At 33.9% G+C, this 19,180-nt stretch overlaps 1 protein-coding gene across 8 annotated transcripts in view; it reads right to left on the reverse strand.

The window, feature by feature from the left end:
- DMD (dystrophin) overlaps positions 1-19,180 on the reverse strand; it is a 2,125,071-nt gene that overhangs the window by 1,195,983 nt on the left and 909,908 nt on the right. For 7 of the 8 annotated variants that reach the window (XM_074323908.1, XM_074323913.1, XM_074323914.1 and 4 more), the window contains exons 38-41: positions 14,291-14,413; positions 11,741-11,878; positions 8,846-8,998; positions 7,800-7,982 (exon numbers count right to left, since the gene is read on the reverse strand). In XM_074323908.1, the coding sequence (XP_074180009.1) occupies positions 7,800-7,982; positions 8,846-8,998; positions 11,741-11,878; positions 14,291-14,413 (597 nt within the window). The remainder of the gene's footprint in view (positions 1-7,799; positions 7,983-8,845; positions 8,999-11,740; positions 11,879-14,290; positions 14,414-19,180) is intronic. The other variant, XM_074323912.1, reaches the window with a different exon arrangement.

Consider the following 19,180-nt stretch of genomic DNA (forward strand, 5'->3'; position numbering starts at 1 on the left):
TCTATAATTATTTTCAACATATTTATAGTATCCAATAGTTTTCAATTATTTTAAGTTCATGAGGTACTAATCCTGTTGAACGTTGTGTTAGATGACTCTAAGTCACAATGTATTATTTCTTTATGTGGATTGTAATATCTGGTTGTGAACTCATCTTCATTGTTTGTGTGTCTGTGGATCTCCCAAAGATTTATGTATTGTATTTTTCTGTGGGAGGACTCCAAGGATTTCACCACTCTGGGACCAATTTTATATTAATTTCTCAGTTCAGGAGTCTCGAGCCTTATGGTTAGTGTAAAAATTCAGATACCCTACACTCGGTTATAATTTTCACTTAAGATTTTTTTTTTAACTCCAGCCAGAATCCCTGGCAGATGAATTGAGCTTGTGAGTAGAATGTATCTATTCCCCCCTGCATGCTGAGGGAAGGGCTTGAAGGTTCTATGTTTAGGGAGGGTTTTAATTTACATCTCTACACTCCATATTGTGTAAGGTCACGCATTTCCTACTGAAGTCTTTAAAAGTTTCTCCTAACCGTTAAACCTTCAATGCAGGTTCAGTATCTGCCTGGCTGTGCTCATTATGGCACAGGAGGAAGGAAGTTTCCATCATATATTGTGAGCTCAGCTATCTGTTCAAAACTTTTTTTTAAGAAATTACATTTTATTCAGAATTTCCATACATTTGAAATGAGGGGTGAGGGAATCAGTCAGTCTGCCATCTTCTTGTAAATTTATTCCAGCTGAACATACTCCATTTACTGAATAACCATTAAACTGATTCTATTATGTAACTCAAGACTAGAAAAAAAGTGCTGCTATAGAAATGGCAGTAAATATTGTGATCATAAACAATCTAGAAAAACCTAACATCTTGACTTGTCTAATTTCTTTCTTAACTCTTGTGATATGTTAATTACAAAATTGAAGCTAGGACAAGGAAAATTCTATAGGCAGCCATCTCCTTGGTTTATTTCCCTTAGAAACCATTACTATTCTTTTATATTCACAACTCTGTTTACTAAAGAACATATTGTCTCTAAATAAAAAAATTATGTGCCCAAATTCCCCAAGGATCTTGTATTGGCAGCTGACAATCTTTGTGGTTATTTCAAGGCAAAGAAAAAAAATCTGTACGGCAATTAGGCAGAAAATATGTTTTCCCTTTATTTTAATCTCAAATTAATTGAGCACCATTATGTGATAGGAGATAATACACACAAAAAAGGAGTAACTCGCTATCAAATCTAGGACATTATTTCACACAAGCGACAGCAGTCGTCTCTGTGATTACTTTTCTTGTACAACTTTGCTTCATTTTAAGAAAATCCAAAATGACAAAAGCATAATGGTATAGTGATGTTTTTCCTAATGTTTTCTGAAGATCACTAGTTCTTCACAACCACTCAAACAGGAATCCTATCATAAAACTGAAATGAAATTTCCCCCTTTGTACTGCAAATATCCAGATGTGCAAGTCTGCAGAATCTATTCCTTTCGTAGAAATTCATAATCACATTTGCATATCAAAGGCCCGAAGAAGTTCTAGAGTAAGAAGACTTTGCTTAATCCAGTGTTTCTCAAACTTATTTGGAAGCACGATAGTTTTTCTTTCTTTTGAATAACTTCTACAGTATTTTGGGATGCACTGAGTTCAGTTTGGTGTCATGCATTCTTACATGTGCCCTTGGACAAATCTCATTAACTTATTTTTTCTTCTTGTAAAATGGCCATGAAAATATTTCCTTGCCGGGGTTATTAGTGGGCTACAACTAGATGCATGTGAAAGCTCTTTGTAGGTGTAAAGTTCTCTTCAAATACAAACAATTTGTAAAAGATAGTGGCAGGATGTTCACATTATAAAAATGTTTTTATTTTACACAATTATTCCCTGAAGGACTAATTTATATTACACATTCACATTTCTTGTGGCATTTAAAGTGAATCTATGAACAAAATCCATTTTCTATCAACTATTCAAGAACTTGTATATTTTGGAAATGTTTATTTTTAATATTGCTAAACTACCTTTTGTAATTTCCTCTGATGGAGCAATAGCTAGGCGAAAGATATTCCATGAAGAAACAGTACGTGCAAATGTCCTGAGATGGAAATGACGTTGGTGTGTTTAAGTACCAAGGAGAACCTTTTATGCCTCTTTGGCAGGAGAATGGCAAAAAGGGACATAAAGTTGGAGTAATAGGGAGTAATCAGCCTGGACCAAGTCACGGAGAAGCTCAGAGGATTTCGGTGAAAGGATAATGACAGCATTTCACTTCTGCTTTAGGAGCTCTCTGGCTTCACCAGGGAGAATATAGTGTAGGTGGGAAAAGATTGAAAGCCAGAATTAGAGGTCATTGACAGATGAGAGATGATGATACGGTAGACTAGGGTTGTCACCGTGCAAATAGAGAGCAGTGGTCCAATTAAAGATGTATTTTGCAGGCCCGAGTCACAGGATTTGAAATGAATTACATGGATAATATAAGAGAATAGAGGAATCATGGATGATATCTGGTTTTTGACCTAAGTGAAAGGGCAATTTACTAACACTCAGAGAGCTCGGTAGGAGCCAATTTACACAGGGGAGGAAATCAATTATTCTTGACATGGCTACGATATGCTTTTAAAACCCATTAGGCATCCAAAATAAGAAGTTGAATAAAAAGTTGTTGGACGTAAAACACTGAATATCAGCATTATGTACTTGGTGTTTGAAACTACAGTGGTACCTCGGTTTTCGAATGCAATCCGTTTTGGAAGACTATTCGAGTTCTGAAACATTCAAAAACAGCAGAAGCTAGGACTCAGGATCTTCACTCAGCGGAAGCCACATGACATGTTCGACTTCTGAGGCGTGTTCGAAAACCGAAGCATTTATTTCCAGGTTTATGGCGTTCATAAACCGAAATGTTCGTCAACGGAGACGTTTGAAAACCGAGGTACTACTGTACAGGATATCCGTTTCTTTTCCTTCTTCCACTAAGATGTTTGTATTTTGGGGCCCCTCCTTCCTGGGACAGGTCATATATGTATGCCTATTCCAAAGGTTTGTTACATATTTTTTCCCAGAAACATGATATTTGGCAATAATTCACATGGAACACATTAGGCACAGACCTTCTATTTTTGTCTACTCTCTAGAAAAAGCCTTTTATTTATTGTATTCTCCTTTACGTGGGGTCCAATCACTTCTACATTCTCATAGCACTCTATGCTTTCCTTTGCACCACTTGCCACAATTTTGGTAGCCAATAACAGGATTTAAAAAAAAAATTCCTTCTTTATATATAGAAAAGAAATTATGTAGCTTTCTATAGCTCGCTTCTCCGTTCTGGCTTCATTTTCCTTTTTATGCTAGTATATAGTTTAGGAATTCTTTCAGCAAGAAACTATATGTAATAATTTCTCTTTGGTTTTGTTTGTCTGAAAATATTTGTATTTCTGAAAATACTTTGTCTTCATTCTCAAATCACAGTTTACGGGATATGTGAAAATTTGCCCAGCACATTGAAGGTATTATTCCACTCTCTTGTAACATCTCTTGCTGATGAAAAGTCTGCTGTCAATTTTGTCACCCTGTAGGTATTATCTTTTGTCCTCAGTAGCTTTATGATACCTCCCTGATCACTGAGGTTCTGAGTTTCATTCCGACCCAGCTAGCTGTGAACTAGTTTTTATGTATTCCAGACTGGTTGAGCTTTATTCAAATTGAGGACTCATATAAATTGAAATGTATTCAATTTTGTTAAATGTCGGTCATTTATATGAAATATTGTCTCTTCCTCAGGCACTCTGCTTTCTCAATCTGACATGTGTTTGAGCTATTTATTCTATTCTTTACATCTTCCAGTATTTTCAGCAAATCAGAATTGTCCTCAGCGTCTTTCAATCAATACATTCTTTTTTCTTCTATAATGAACCCATTATTGAAAAAGTGGTTTGAGTTATTATTTTAATAACTGTACTTTCATTTCTAGACTTTCTATTTTTCAAATCTTCCTGTTCACTATTCAAAACGGACTGCCCTGTTTTTATTGAAAGACTTCCATTCCATTCTTGAAAAAGTGTTTTCAATGTTAGAAAACACTTATTTTAATGTCCTTTTCTGTCTTCTTATTTTGAAACGCTTCAGGTTTACATTCTCCTTTTACTTTTGTCATCTGTTAATTTCTCTCGTGAGAAGACTCTTTTTCGTACCCATTGTAATTTTAGTCTGTGAGCTTATTTTGCATAGGAGTCCCACAGGAGCCCTGGGTTGTGGTGGTACCTTCATTGCAGTTTTGTGGTTACATTTACTTAGGCTCTCTGAGATTAACTGGCAAATGCTACAATTAAACATAATAAACATTATGCCTAATTTTCCACTAAGGAATTTTCAAAACGTTTTTCCTTATCTATTTCTTTACTTTTTTGCAGAAGATAATAATTCAGATAGAGTTCTACTGACAAGTTTATGGAGAATTATGACTTCAGTGGTAAGACCACCAGGGTTGCATGAAATTTCCTGCAAATATTTCATGACACTAGATAAAACCACCTGTCCAAGGATCCTGGAATCTAATTTGTAATTTACGTTAAACAAAATAGATCTTTGTCATAACATACTAAGCCTATGGTACATACTGAGCCTACTTTTCTTAATTGCCTTATAAAGATATAAATTTTTAAAACGTGTCTCTTTTCCAACGTTAACTTATATACACGAGAAAGCAAAAAAAACTGATTTGCTGAGCCCTTATAATTAATCAGGTGTTTTACAAATATTGCCATATTTAATTACCACATGCATCCCTATCCCCATTGTAGAAATGAGGGAAATCAGGCTGAGAGAGATTTCCCCATGGTCACACAGCCAGCAGATGGTCACTGGGGTTCACTGTAGGGAGTGGTCTTTTTTCTATTCACTCCAGGGAGTGGTGTTTTTTCTAGACCACACTGCTGCTTAAAACATCCTGCAGAAAAATTCCTTAACTTCAGTTTATTTGGTCTTCACTGAGCAGCCAGGTCTCTAAAGCCAACTGGAACTGTAATACAAATGTCTTGTACTCCTAACTGGAGTACAGGCTTCAATATGCTGAATACCTGAAGAAAATTGTACCTGCTTTCCCCCAGTCTGTTTTCCATCTTTTGCGGTCTCCAGGTTTGCCCCGAGGACCATGATTTGCAGATACTCTCTACTCTGCTTTGCTCTTTGCTCCCATCTGGCCCAGGGCTGCCTCATGGCTCCTTCAGACTGAGTTGCTGGCCTTTTCTGAGCTTTCCTATTGCCACATATAGCTCTGCCATGAACACCAGCCCCAAAGTGAATTAATTTTACACGGCTTGCCCATTTTTGAGTCTTTATCTATGAAATAAGAAAAATTAATTCCTCCTTTTTAAACCCAGCTCTCAAACGTTAAGCACTTTACAGTTTGCCTACAATCTTGAATTGCCACTGTGAAGATACAAAAGACTAACTGAAAATCAAGAAGTCTAAATAAAGTCTAAGGTTTATATGTAGAGAGAACAGAGGGACATTTGAGAAAAAGATGAGAGAAATAGAGAAGGGGGATGCGGAGGGAGGTAAGAAATTTTGAATCTACGACTAGCTGTGCCACATCAGGGCCATTGTACGATTATCCCAAATATAACTTTCAGTGAAGTTGTTTGCTTGTGGGTATCTCAAATGACCTCATCGCAAAATAATTGGGAAGATGATTTTAACCACTGCACATGTGAAATCAGTTTGTTAATATATGTTAGTAATTGGTGGAATATAAAGATACATCTTGGATATATCTATCAATCATCTATCATCTTTTAGGTCTAAGGAAAATCCAAAGTCAAATATAATTGTAATATTAAATTGATTATTCTTCACACATATTGTTATTGCTTCTATTATCATGGAAAATCGACAATTAGTATAAAAATTTCCCCCCACTCCCCAGCACTTTCTGAATTTTGAATATTTGAGATATAAAATCAAGAAGAAATTGTTTGTGGGAAAAATGTATCTTAGTATTTTACCATAAGTTACTTTGAAAATAATATACTGGTTTACATACCCTTTCTTTATTTCATCAACCATTATTTTATTATGTTCTACAAACATTGTTGAAAGCCTATTATGTGTAATTACATAACGGCATTTTAAGTGGGTGTTTTATGGGGGTTTTTGATCCTGTGTCTATTTAACTATAAAGCGTAAATAACCTATCTTGATTAGGTTGTAAAAATTTTAGTCCGGCACATAAAGTATGACAAGATTTGGGGGAAATTAGAATTGAGAAATTGGTTACTAGTCAGATAATTCAAAGCAAAGGGTTTCTTCCTGAATGGTTTATTAAATCAAGGCAAAAATATTGTACGTGACTTTTCCTTATGGTTGTCTTAATCTTTCAATTCATTTTGCATCCACAGACACAGGCTTTCTGTTAATGTAAGCTTGAGTGATTTATAACATATTATGTTCACAATATCTAATATGAAGAATAATAGGCTGAGATGTGCTATCAGCTGGAATTGGACTTCAAATGCAATATAATTTAAATATACCTTATATTACTTCTTCCAATTTCTCAGACTATTCAGCTTCTATTAAACCTTAGAGTATTCAAGTTCATTGAAAACAGTGTATTCATGGATTTCTCTACATGAAAAAGGAATTCACAATAATATGAAGTATAGTTTCCCTTGGTTAATATGCAGCATTAACAAGATTATATGCTTATAAAATATAGTTATATTCATTGTACTACACATAGTTTAAAATATACACCCCATATTAAATGGAATCAACAATATCACCTGAGAAATTCCCAAAAAAGTCTCATCTATAGGTTGAAACAAATGAAACTGTCAGTTACATACTGGGTCAAAAATGGCTGACTGTTGGTTTCATGCTCTTCTAACTAACACAATTCATTATAGAGCCTTATTTTCCACACTCTGACATCCTGGTTTTGTGAAGAGCACTATCATTGCATAATTACAGAGTAGTGACCATTCTTCTTTACGATTTCTCAGAATGGAAACAAGATCATATATCTCTTAGAAAATCCCTGATTTATACCCTACGTATTATAAATAAAGTGCTAAGAACAACCTTATCACTATCGATCACCATTTTAAAAAGAGAATCACAGAATTCCCAGCCAGTTGTTTGAAAGAAGAGTAGTCGTTCCTTTTTCTTTAGGTTTGCAATATTTGAGTAGTCACAATATTTGATATTTTTTTATATTTTTTTCAATTTGCTTTCAATTATCAACCATCTTACTAGGCATCCAGTTCTTCTAAGAAACCTTTTAATCCATTAAGTAGCTAAGCCAGGTATAAGGACTAAACTATTATTCTTTCAGTCAATTAAGGGTTTATGCAAGTTGATATAAGAAGATGATTCACAAAAGATTTGTTATTTACCATGTATACATTAAAAAGTAAAAGTAGCATGAGATGACCTCAGGAAAGCAATACATATTTTTGGATTAGACAGTGAAATAAAGTAAATGTATGATAAATTGACAAATTCACATTGCCAATGTTATGAAAAAAATGATGTGGCAAAAATTAAGAAGTATTTTTCATTTTTGATAAGGGGGCTGCTTTCTATGACCTGTTAGTTTATTATATTTTTAATATGAAAAATTAACCACTATTGTTACAGAAGCCCAAAGTGAGGGGAAACTACTCACTTTCAGAATGCATATTAGAAGTTTGAAATTGCACCCAGTTTTTGTTTTCTTTTTGTTAGTAGGCCTCTGTTTAATTAGAGTAGTAGTTGCAAACACATATGCGGGTTTGCCAGTAACAACTCACAATTTGTGCAAAGTTGAGTCTTCGAAACTGAGCAAATTTGCTCTCAATTTCCCTCCAGCGATTGCTGAGCTGGATCTGAGTTGGCTCCACTGCCATTGCGGCCCCATCCTCAGACAAGCCCTCAGCTTGCCTATGCACTGCGTTCAGCTCCTCTTTCTTCTTCTGCAATTCTCGATCAATTTCCTATTGAGCAAAACCAATACAGGGCCCAGGGCAGTTAGCTAACCACATCAACCAACCTCCAAGCAGCACATACTTCTCTCAGAAATTTTATAGGCTGTTGTCATTTTATTTTCATTTTTCATAATTTACAAATATGGAAGCCATCACTGTCATCTTCACCCAAGATTCCAAATACTATTTCAGTTATCCTTTGAATGCTCAGTTTCATATATTCGAATTAAGAAAATAGTTAAATTGATCTAACATTTTTATTTCTTCTCAATTCTTCTGGTGTTTTGGGGGTTGACCCAAATTGGAGTGACTACTTTTTATTTATTTGGGACCATCCATATAGAATATAATTTAGAGGGTAAATGAATGAGTTATTTCCTTTTTATAAAGTTTTGAGGTACTCAACAGAGAATGAAGCAAAATAAAACGTGTAAAATAATAACAGAAAAAAATCTTCAGACAATATGCAAATAAATCTAGAGAGATTTGACACTGATGTGTGAAGATGTTCTGATGAAATGAATGTGCTAACATGAGAAAGAAGCCGTCCATATACCGATAAGTCATTTGTTCATCTGGAACAAAGATACACAAAGTCAATCACAATTTTACCAGAAAACACATGACATTTCTTAATTCATTGTACATTGTCTAAAAATAAAACAGTTGATTCATTCAACATTCTAGCAATCAAAAAACACTGAATACATTTACTAGAACAAAACACAATACAAGGAAGTACAATAAATCAAAGAGAACGCTTATAGAGGAAAGCACCACATCAACATTTTAAATATGATCCACACAGGTTAAGTTAAAGAAATGAAAGGGTAGCAAAAAATTCTACTATTGACATTCTAAAACAACATTACCTTTATTTTCCTTTCATCTTGGGGTTCAGGTAGGCTGGCTAATTTTTTTTCAATGTCATCCAAGCATTTCAGGAGGTCATCAGCCTGCCTCTTGTACTGATACCACTGATGAGAAATTTCTAGAGCCTTTTTTCTTCTTTGAGACCTCAAATCCTGTTCATGGTGCAGATATTATTAAAACATCAATATATATGTATAGCACACTTCTGGTTGTAGATATTTAAAAATAATCTGAGTCTTTCATCTTCTTGTACAACTTTGGTTAAGTTTACATTTACATGCTTAACATACAAACAGATGATTAATTATGTTTTTATGTGACAGGACCCACACACGTGAAGCTAAGAAACCCGAACAACCCACTGAAGATATTTTCTCTTGGCTTGTTTACACTTGTTTAGAAATCCTATTAAATTTAATTGTCAATTAAATTATCATGTGATCTATGTGAAATAGTTTAATATATGAATACATTTGAGCTAACTGGATACTTGCACAAACTTAATGAGTTTGTATTTGACTTTTAAAATAGGTTAAAAAAAAAAGTTCCAAAATTCATATCTTAAGCCCTAGGGTTCATAAACAAAATTTTAAGTTTATACAGCCAAGTAACTACATTCACGGTCTTAGAAATAAATCCCTGTAAAAAAGTTTCATGGACCATTAATAGTTTATGATTAGAAATAAAAAGTCACCTTACTTATCATATAAATTGTTTCAAGCTATATATGTAGAAGTGTGAAAATTGTATTTCTGTTAGTGTACATGAAAATGACAATTTAAATGTTATAAAAATAGTTTTTCTTTCAAGGTTTACACGGCCAATTTTTTCTTAATACTATACCAAATCATGCTCCTAATGGAAGATAATGCATATTTTCTAAAGAAATGGGATAGGACATGGTATCCAATCAACCTGATGTGACTGATTTAATAAATCAACAGACGGGGGCAGGAATTAACCATCGTGTGCCTTACAATGTCTTCCCTGATCAACAGAATTTGTTGAAATGCCATTTTATGGTAACACACGGAAACATAAGAGCTCAGAATACAGCTTTCATTTCTTCAGAGCAGTAGCAATTAGGGCTTCATGTACAGATTTAACTGGAGGAAAAGAAAATAATGAATATCAAAGACCTATTGAAATATTCATTGCATTAGAAAGTTTTGACCTTCTCTGAAATATTCCAGAAGGACCCGAATCGGAGCCACTGGGCAGGTTAACACCATTACTGAGTTGTGGTGGGGACTGGTTTGGCAAGTGGAGGAGATTTTCATTAATTGCTTTTAGCATATATTTGCAATAATGATTTCCTTCTCCGTTTTGCTTAAAATTGGGGATGTGAAAAATACTGCAGTGTACATTTTTAGTTGAATTTCTAAACCTCCTGTGGAGGTAATAAATGCCTGGGATGATGAGCCAGATGGAATGCTGCTTTTTTCAAAGGTACCAAGATACAGCCACGAAGGAGAGTTGAGCAGTGCCTTATTCATGACACAACTCACATCTCTGCCAAGAGAAAGGGCTTGTGGTCATAAAATCTGAAACTCCTTTTATCTCCTAAGCACAAGGTGATGTGTACTGTGTAAAGGTACTTAGAGACATTATATAAGTTTCTTTACAGGTATGCCAGGTAACCATTAAACACTGCTGTTCAGTAGGACACATATCATCATATGACCACGGTAGAAGTTTCTGAAAGCTTGGTCACCGTTGGAAGTGTGTGAAATACGCAGCTCTCTGCTTTTCTGAGCACATTATGGCTTGTTCTTGCATTCCCTCGAGGAATAGACCTTTTATATTTACTATATTTATCAGCAGTTACCTTCAGAACACCTGCTGGCCAATTAGACTTTCCTTGTGGATTCCTTGCAGGCATAATATTGTGTAATTACATTCTCAGCAGTGTTTATTTGGTTGTCTGGCTATATGGGAAATGGTTTTATACTCTTATTTGCATATAGAAAGCAGATTGCATTCACCTACTAGGTGGGTCCACCTACATAGCTACACAGCTCTAAGAGACTGATTTACAATGAAAAGCTCGGCCATTAACAGTATTAGAAAATCAGCCATGCAAGCAAATAGTGAGTATTGCAAAGCACATTAAAAAAAAAAAAAAAAAAAAAAAAAAAAAGGTTATTTCACAAAACTCTTCAGGTGTCTAGTCTCAGCTCAAGAACTTCCTAGATATTACTATAGAAAAATCAATACTTTATTCTGTCCTTCCTGCACAAATCCAGATAAATCAAATGGGTACGTGAAGCAATATACTACCACTGGTTAATATGAAAGTACCAGTTCTTCAAGGACACTAAAATTATTTTTGAGGATTTCTATGTAAATGAAAGTAGACTCTTGTCGTTGCTTAATTAGCTGTAAAGAGTGACTCTCTTAAAGGCAAAATGAAATTAATTGGAAAAAATCAAGTAGAATCCCAGTCCTCATTAAACAAATATTAGGTTACCAAAAAATTGGACTTACTCTAAATAAAATCACTAAAATACAGGAAGTAGAAAGTCTAAAAAATGTAGATTGGTTATTTTGGCAATTAAGCAGGGTTTTTAAGACAAATGTAAAAATAGCTTATAAAAATAAACGAGATTAGAAAACTAAATATGTAAGTACTATAAATGATGCATTTTATTATCTTTTGATTACTACTCAGAAAAATTTGTCTAAGCAAAAATACTCAAAATCTGTAAGCAACACATCTTTCAAAATCAAAGACACCACTCAAAAATGTTAAATAAAGCACACGCATTCAACAGAAAAAAATGTATTTCTGGTGACTAAGATTCTTAAGCAGATTTTATTTATGCACAATATATTTTACCCTACATATGAAAAGAAACCACAGGCAAGGTATATTATAATTTTAGCTCTAATACCTTGAGAGCATTATGTTTTGTCTGTAACAGCTGCTGTTTTATCTTTATTTCCTCTCGCTTTCTCTCATCTGTGATTCTTTGTTGTAAGTTGTCTCCTCTTTGCAACAATTCTTTTACAGTACCCTCATTGTCTTCACTCTGATTAAAAACAACAAGTACAGTCTTCATTTTGGTTTTTAAAAAGCTGTACATCGTTAACAGAGATAATAAAACATGTTATTTAAACACACACAAAAAATCCAATTTAAAACTTTCAGGGAGTGTTCTTGTAAGATACTGTGCTCGCAGTTTTTCTTTTACATGTTTCACTTTAACTTTTAAAAGAAGTAACTTTCCTTCTGTCTAGCTCAAAAGGACATACTTGATAAGGGGCATATGTAGGAATATGGGGAACTAAGGTACTTCATCATTTCAGACAAGTCCTGAATTGCTGTGAAAGCATTCATTTGGCTTTGATTTTCAGTGTATTTCTAGAAATTAAAAAAAGTTGGGATAAGTACACTAAACTTGATATTTATAATGTTAACTAATCCATATAAGAATATGGATGTGGGTGTGTGAGTGTGAGATGGCAACAGACCTTACAATTTTAACACACTCCTAAGTCAAAATATTTTGTTTTAAATTCACATTAATTTCTATCTAATGACTTCTGCTTTAAATAAACTACATGCCCAAATTTAGGACAAATATTAGGGCATGAGTAAAAAATGATGTGCTGAATTGCTGGCAAATGTTGCAAATAATTTCAAAAATATGTCATACGTGCATGTTATTTTTAAATAAATACAAATTAGCATTAAAATGGATTAGAAAAATGGCTTTAATGTTTTCAATATGCACTTTGCTTTTTAGACTATAAAAATATTTTCATTTTATGTATTTTGAAAATTATTTGAATAAGTGCTCATCTAATATACTAGCATATGTGACAATGTGATTTTTCACGTTGACTTTCTTATCTGTTTCAACTCAATATATAAAAACTTTCTATCAAGGAGGTTCACCTTGCAGTGGTACCCAAGGCACTCTCATGAGCTCAGAATAATATCAGACAACTGTTAAAAAGTCCTGTGTGTGTGTGTGTGTGTGTGTGTATGTGTATGTGTGTGTGTTGATAACTATTCATGGTATTAGATGCTACACATTTAAATCTATAATGCCTACTTAAAACTTTTACCACACAACTGAGGAACTGTTCACTTTTCAGAATAAATGGGACTTTCATCTGAGATTTGTCAGCTCCTAGTCTAATGAAATAGTATAACGTAGACACATACATGTATAGCATGTCAAAGACCTGACTCATTTTAATGTGTCTTTAAGAAGCTGTACTATTTCCTAGGACTGAGGACAAAAACATAAAGAAACAAAAAAACCCCACATCACTTCTTTCCTTGCACTAGGTGAAAGCTATTGGGCATAAGTGGTGATCAGCCCCAGAGAGGTCAGCAGCACTCTTTTTCACCTCGGTGCCCTCTGGTTTCTTCTTTGACAGGAAATAGAGGTAGCTGTAACTCAGCATCTCAGAAAGCCTCTTCTTGTCTTTCTTTCCAGGAGCTGAGATGTCAAGGCCACCAAACCCCGGACACAGGGCATACTGACTCAAGCAGCTCCAGGAAGTCAGAACTGATACCAGTGGGAACTAAGATTGGTGGGAATAGTTCTCCTATGGCCTCATATGCCTATTATTTTAAATTTATGTATTGCCTTTTGATGTCATTTTCAGGCATTGTCTGAGAAGTCTCTAGCACTGAGACATGTCTGAGAAGTTTCTAACACAATATATGGAAAGCTTAAGAATGCCATATAGGTTGATGGCTGTGGAAGAAGAGAAAGGAAATTGTGAAAAGGAGGTGGACGGAGTAAAAGTCAGTGTAAAGGGATGTGATGCCGAAATATTCAAGCCAGAGAGAAATATAAAAGATATTTTGAAATTAATCAGGGTTCAATGACAATGTTATGAGTTTGGGAATAGCCCGCATGGTTACATTTCTTTACTCCCCATGAAATAAGCAGCATAAGTTTATACGTATTTCAGACATACACTGTACTATTTATACAACTTTTTGGTAAAACCACTTGTGGTAAACTTTTATAAACCATGTTTGTATTATGTGTAATTGTCCCTTCTCTGAAAAAAAAAAATGCTTTATTACCAAAAACATGACTGACAAAAAAAAAAAAAAAATCAGCCATCTATGATAGTTGAGTTTCTTATTAAATTTGTAGTTTATTTTCTGATTTGGCTCTATTTTTCCCTATTACATTTTACGCTCTGAATTTGAAGAGAGTACAGGTTAAAGCAAAATTGCTGAGCTATTTATTAGCATCTGTAAGTACTCCTATATGACCATACCATACTACTTTGGCATTCATAATAAAAGCTCAACAAGAGTACTTTGCATTCGTAATAAATCATTAAAATCACAAAATGTGCAAGGAATGTCCCAAAAATTTAGTTGGAGACTTGAGTTATCTAATTTCTTTCCAAATATTTAAGTCAATTTCACTCCTAGTTCATTCACACTTTTATCACAACCAATTTACCATATCTTTATTGAAGTCTTCCTCTTTCAGATTCACCCCCTGCTGAATTTCAGCCTCCAGTGGTTCAAGCAATTTTTGTATATCTGAGTTAAACTGCTCCAATTCCTTCAAAGGAATGGAGGCCTAAAAAAAAAGATAGTGCTAATTTAAATCAAAATTACTTTTTATTAGAAACATAAACCAAAAAACACATTTGTTCAACCTCCTGTTGCTAAAATAATGACATGCATTATGTTTCCTTATTATATTTTATGAAAGCTTTGAAATACAACTGGGAAAGGATCTGAGGATGCAAATAAAGACTAACGTTTAACATCATCAGAGCCAAACACACATGCAAGACAATGCAATTCATCATTCTGTTTTTTCAACAAAAGTCAACTTCCATATATTTGACTCAGCTAATTGTTAATATTCTAAAGTTGAATTTGATCTTATTTTAAATACTCTGATATAAATATCATTTGGGTAAATACGCCTTATCAGAAATTGCCTCATTCATCAAATAACAGTAAATTTAGGTGGAAACGCAGAATTGTCTCCTAATCCTCAACAAAACTACATGGCAATCTGCTCAGATATTTCAAATGACATTTGTAGCATGGAGAAATTCACAGGCATGCTCTCATAAGACAATGTCATTAGCTTGCCGTAGAAATGCTTTCTTTGGTGGCACAAAAATTTCAAATGAATGAAACAAAAACATGTCGCATGAAAGATCTGAATGCTTTCCAACCTTACAATGATCAGTTTCTTTAATTTTGAAATTCATGACTACAGTCTCGAAAAACTTTAAAAGACCTTGTTTTTCTAAAGACACCACTTAACGAGGAGTGATGAATGATAATGTACAGAAAATCAAATATACATGTAAAAGAGTAGGCAATATTGATTTATTAAAGTTCAAACAGTTAATAAAATAAGTATTTATTCTATTGATCTGTGCCCACTTTGCATTGAAACACTAGAACATATTTGCTACCAGATAGCTTTTGAAAACTCATAGATGACATATAGAAATCTTCTTGTCTTATAGAAGCAAACATTTTCCGTTTGTCAAACCAATCCATGGACGGCATCCATCAAGTTTGGTCCCCACCTACTCTTCCCCATCACATCCCCAGTCATAGCCTTACTCTTTCCTTATTAGACAGCATCACCTAGAGCACAATAAGGATACGTGTTCAAGGATAAAACAAGTATCTAAAGGTATTTCACTTCTGATGAAAAAGTGAATAATCAAATGCTATTTACCGGGACATGATTGTCACGTGCAATATGAATCAACACTTTTCTTCTAGGCAATTCTACACATGCCAGAGAGAATCCATGGGTTCTTTGTTCAAGTGACTTATTTTCAGTACTAATTTTTAAATCCTAATGATCATTTGTAATTTGAAACATCATATTTTAAATATACTTAAAGGCTGTTTCAGTGTCTGTATGATTAACATATTTCTATACTTTTAAACCATATCTTGTTCAAAGTATTGTAAAAGTAAAAAGATTAACAGCTTTAAGAATCATAACTACGCAAGATAAATATGGTGGTATTTTATGTTATTGAATTGTTCTTCACATTTGCTAATATGTAATAAGAGCAACTATACTGTTCTACTTGGTTTTGTGAACATGTGATGATAAATATTTAAAATAACTTTACTTGAGTACTTGGATGTCAAAAATAACATGGATCCATTTGTTATACTTCTATACCTGCTTCCTCTCTTAGCTCATCTTCTCACTATATTCTCAAACACAATGATTTCAAAGGTTCAGAACTTGGGTCTCCATATCTCTTTCTCAGTTCTCTTTCCCTAAAATTGTATGATCTTTCAACATTTAACCATAATTTTCATTATATCTCACAAGTATTCATCTCTTGATGTGACCTCACTTTTGATTGTTCTAGATTCTCCAACAGCCAGCTGATTTCTCACTTGAAATTCAACATGTCTAGGAATGAGCTCATTATCTTTCTGCCAGACTTGCTTGCCACACCAACTTCCCACATTCTGTCCATAGACAACCATGTTTCTCACTCAGGTTTAAAACATGCACTGTGTCATTTTTCAACTCCTCACCCTGAAATCTCATAAACATCAAATAATCATCAATGCATTCCCCATGATCCACTTGCTTTCTATTTCCAGAAATACCGTCTCTTCTAGTCCTCACATGGGAGCTAAGGCAATAATGCCCTTACATGGTTATAATCTCCTTCCCACCTCACCAGTTCTATCCTATGCACCAGGATCAGGTCAATATATTCCCAAAGCATGGCTTTCATCACACTGTTTCTCTGCTCCAAAAGTACAAGTAGAATATACGTTCAAACTCCAGCATGATAGTCAAGGCTTCCCGTAATTTTGCCCCAAGAACCTTTTTAGCCTTTTATGAACACTCCTAATATCGACCTTCCTTGCAGGTATATTGGTGAGCTCCTGTATCCCTCCCTCAAGGCCCTCATAATGCTTCAAATCTGTCGTAGAGCCAAAGCGTGTAAAGGAGAATGTCTAGATAGAATCTGAGTTCCATGTACTAACTGAGGGACCCAGGACGTTATTTGTCTTCTTTGAGCCTCAGTTTATTTGTAACATAAGAATAAGAAGGGTATCTACCGCATAGGGTTGTTATAAAGATCAAATACGTTAGACTGTTGTCTGACATACCATAAATGCTCAGTAAATATTGGTTATTATTTTCACTCAGAACCTATGCATGCATCTGACATAGCATAAATGCTCTATAAATATTGGCTCTTATTGTTTCCTCTCAAAATCAAAGCCATCCATTGGCTCAGTTCAAGTCTTTCCTCTCTTGAGAACGTACAGTTTATAAAGGAGAAAATAAATGCTTGCTGACATGGTGTTTTTATTTTACCAAGGTATTTGACAAGCTCATGAAATTCTAATGGTGAACGCAGACAAATTGAGACTACAGTTTAGTTAAGTTGTGTCATTCTGAACAACAAAAAAATTGTTAATTAATCTGCATCAATGTAGAGAGAGGGTGGTCTCGAGGAGGATACCAAAGGGCTTTGAACTGTTCTGCCCTGTGTAGTATTTTCACCAGACATTATTTGGAAACACAAAAAGCATGTATTAAAAAAAAAAAGCAGAGTAAAACGAGTGAGTTCCATGAACACCTCATGAAGATGATGAATTTGTCTGTCTTTTTCAACCTAGAGTCATTCCTGGTACACATTATACACTCATAAATGAATTATTTTTTTAATTTAAATATAGTTGGTAGACATTATTACATTAGTTATATTAGTTTCAGGTGTACAATATAGTGATTTCCTGAAAAACTAAGTAAATACAAATAAATATTTCAGGGAGCTCCTGAATGATCTAGAATGTGAAATAACACAATTTCTATTGTCTAAAATTAAAAAGACTTGACTGATAAGCACTGCATGTGTGGATATATATTGATTTCTGGCAAAATGCTAGTAACAGCATAATACTACCAGGAGCAAAAATAATCAGCAGATCTGAATAGATTTTAAGAAACACTACTACAAAATGGACAACTGATTATTCAAGCAAGATAATGCAAACTTAGATTTCATTAGTAAGTAGTACGCGTAGGGTCCAGCTTTCCTGATGCAAGACTATTATGCCTTTGTTAAAAAGGTTATTATGCATGTTAGAGATTTGAATTATTCTGTGTGGTTCCAAAGTGAACAACCAGAATCAATGGATAGGAATTTGGAGCCTGAATTTCCATTTAATATAGGAACAATTGATTAGTATTGCAAACTTTTTTTCTTTTAAAAGCAATAATTTTAAAGTAGTGAGTTTCTCACTACTGAAAGTATACAAAAAGAGGCAGACTGATTATGCATTAGGGTATATGTTAGAAATGAAACACTTTTCACATGAACACTTCCCTAGAATTTGATCAACTTACAGCAAATTCTCTCCTCTGAATTTAAAAGGTTTTATTTATGTATAGCAGTACAGTTAAATAGAAATATAATACAAGTCATATATGTAATTTTAAATGTTCTATTTGCTGTATTAAAAAATAACAATGGAATTATAATAATATATTTTACTTCACCAATATGCCCAAAATACGATCATATAAAACTCTATTCAATATAAGATTATTAATATTTCACATTTACTTTTTCATATTAACACTTCAAAACCCAATGTGTGTTTTATACTTAGAGCACATCTTAATTTGAGTAGCCACATTTTAAATATCCCATAGCCATAAGTGGTTTGTGGCTACCTTAATTGGACAGTACAAATTGACAATAACTATTATAACCATGACATTGAAAAGAACCAATAGTTTATTATTAGCTTGAAATATGTCACAGGCGTAATATCTTACTAACAATAGTCAAAATGCTGATGTTTCGTTTGGTAAATTGTAGTGGATTTAGATAATGCTTATAATGACCATCTCATTCACTTGCATTCAGATACGTTTTCTGAGAGGAATTTGCAGGAAGCCATCGGGGATAGGAAAATTTATGGAAATGGGTTTGACATGTTCTGTCAGGAGTCTATTCCTCATTTATGTGTAATCCGTGGCTGCGTTGAAGTATCTCTTACATATTTGAATATAATGTTAGTTGACTTCCAAGGGTTTATGTTTTGTCTCACAAGTAGACTTTTAATCCTTGAAGTTGGGAATATATTGTATACTACTCTGCATTTTCCATAAGCAATATAACTCTTTTCTTTTATACAGAAAAGGTACTTATTATATCAATTACTAATTGTAGAAAATCCAATATAGTAACTGAATTAACCAGTGACCAATTTTTTTAAACCAAAATAACCACAACTACTTAAACGAATCATTTTCGCTATGCTATTAGCCTATCAGATCAGCCATTTGACATCCATGCGATTAATAAATACT

The sequence above is a fragment of the Rhinolophus sinicus genome, chromosome X, assembly GCF_036562045.2.
Source record: "Rhinolophus sinicus isolate RSC01 chromosome X, ASM3656204v1, whole genome shotgun sequence".
NCBI lineage: Eukaryota > Metazoa > Chordata > Mammalia > Chiroptera > Rhinolophidae > Rhinolophus > Rhinolophus sinicus.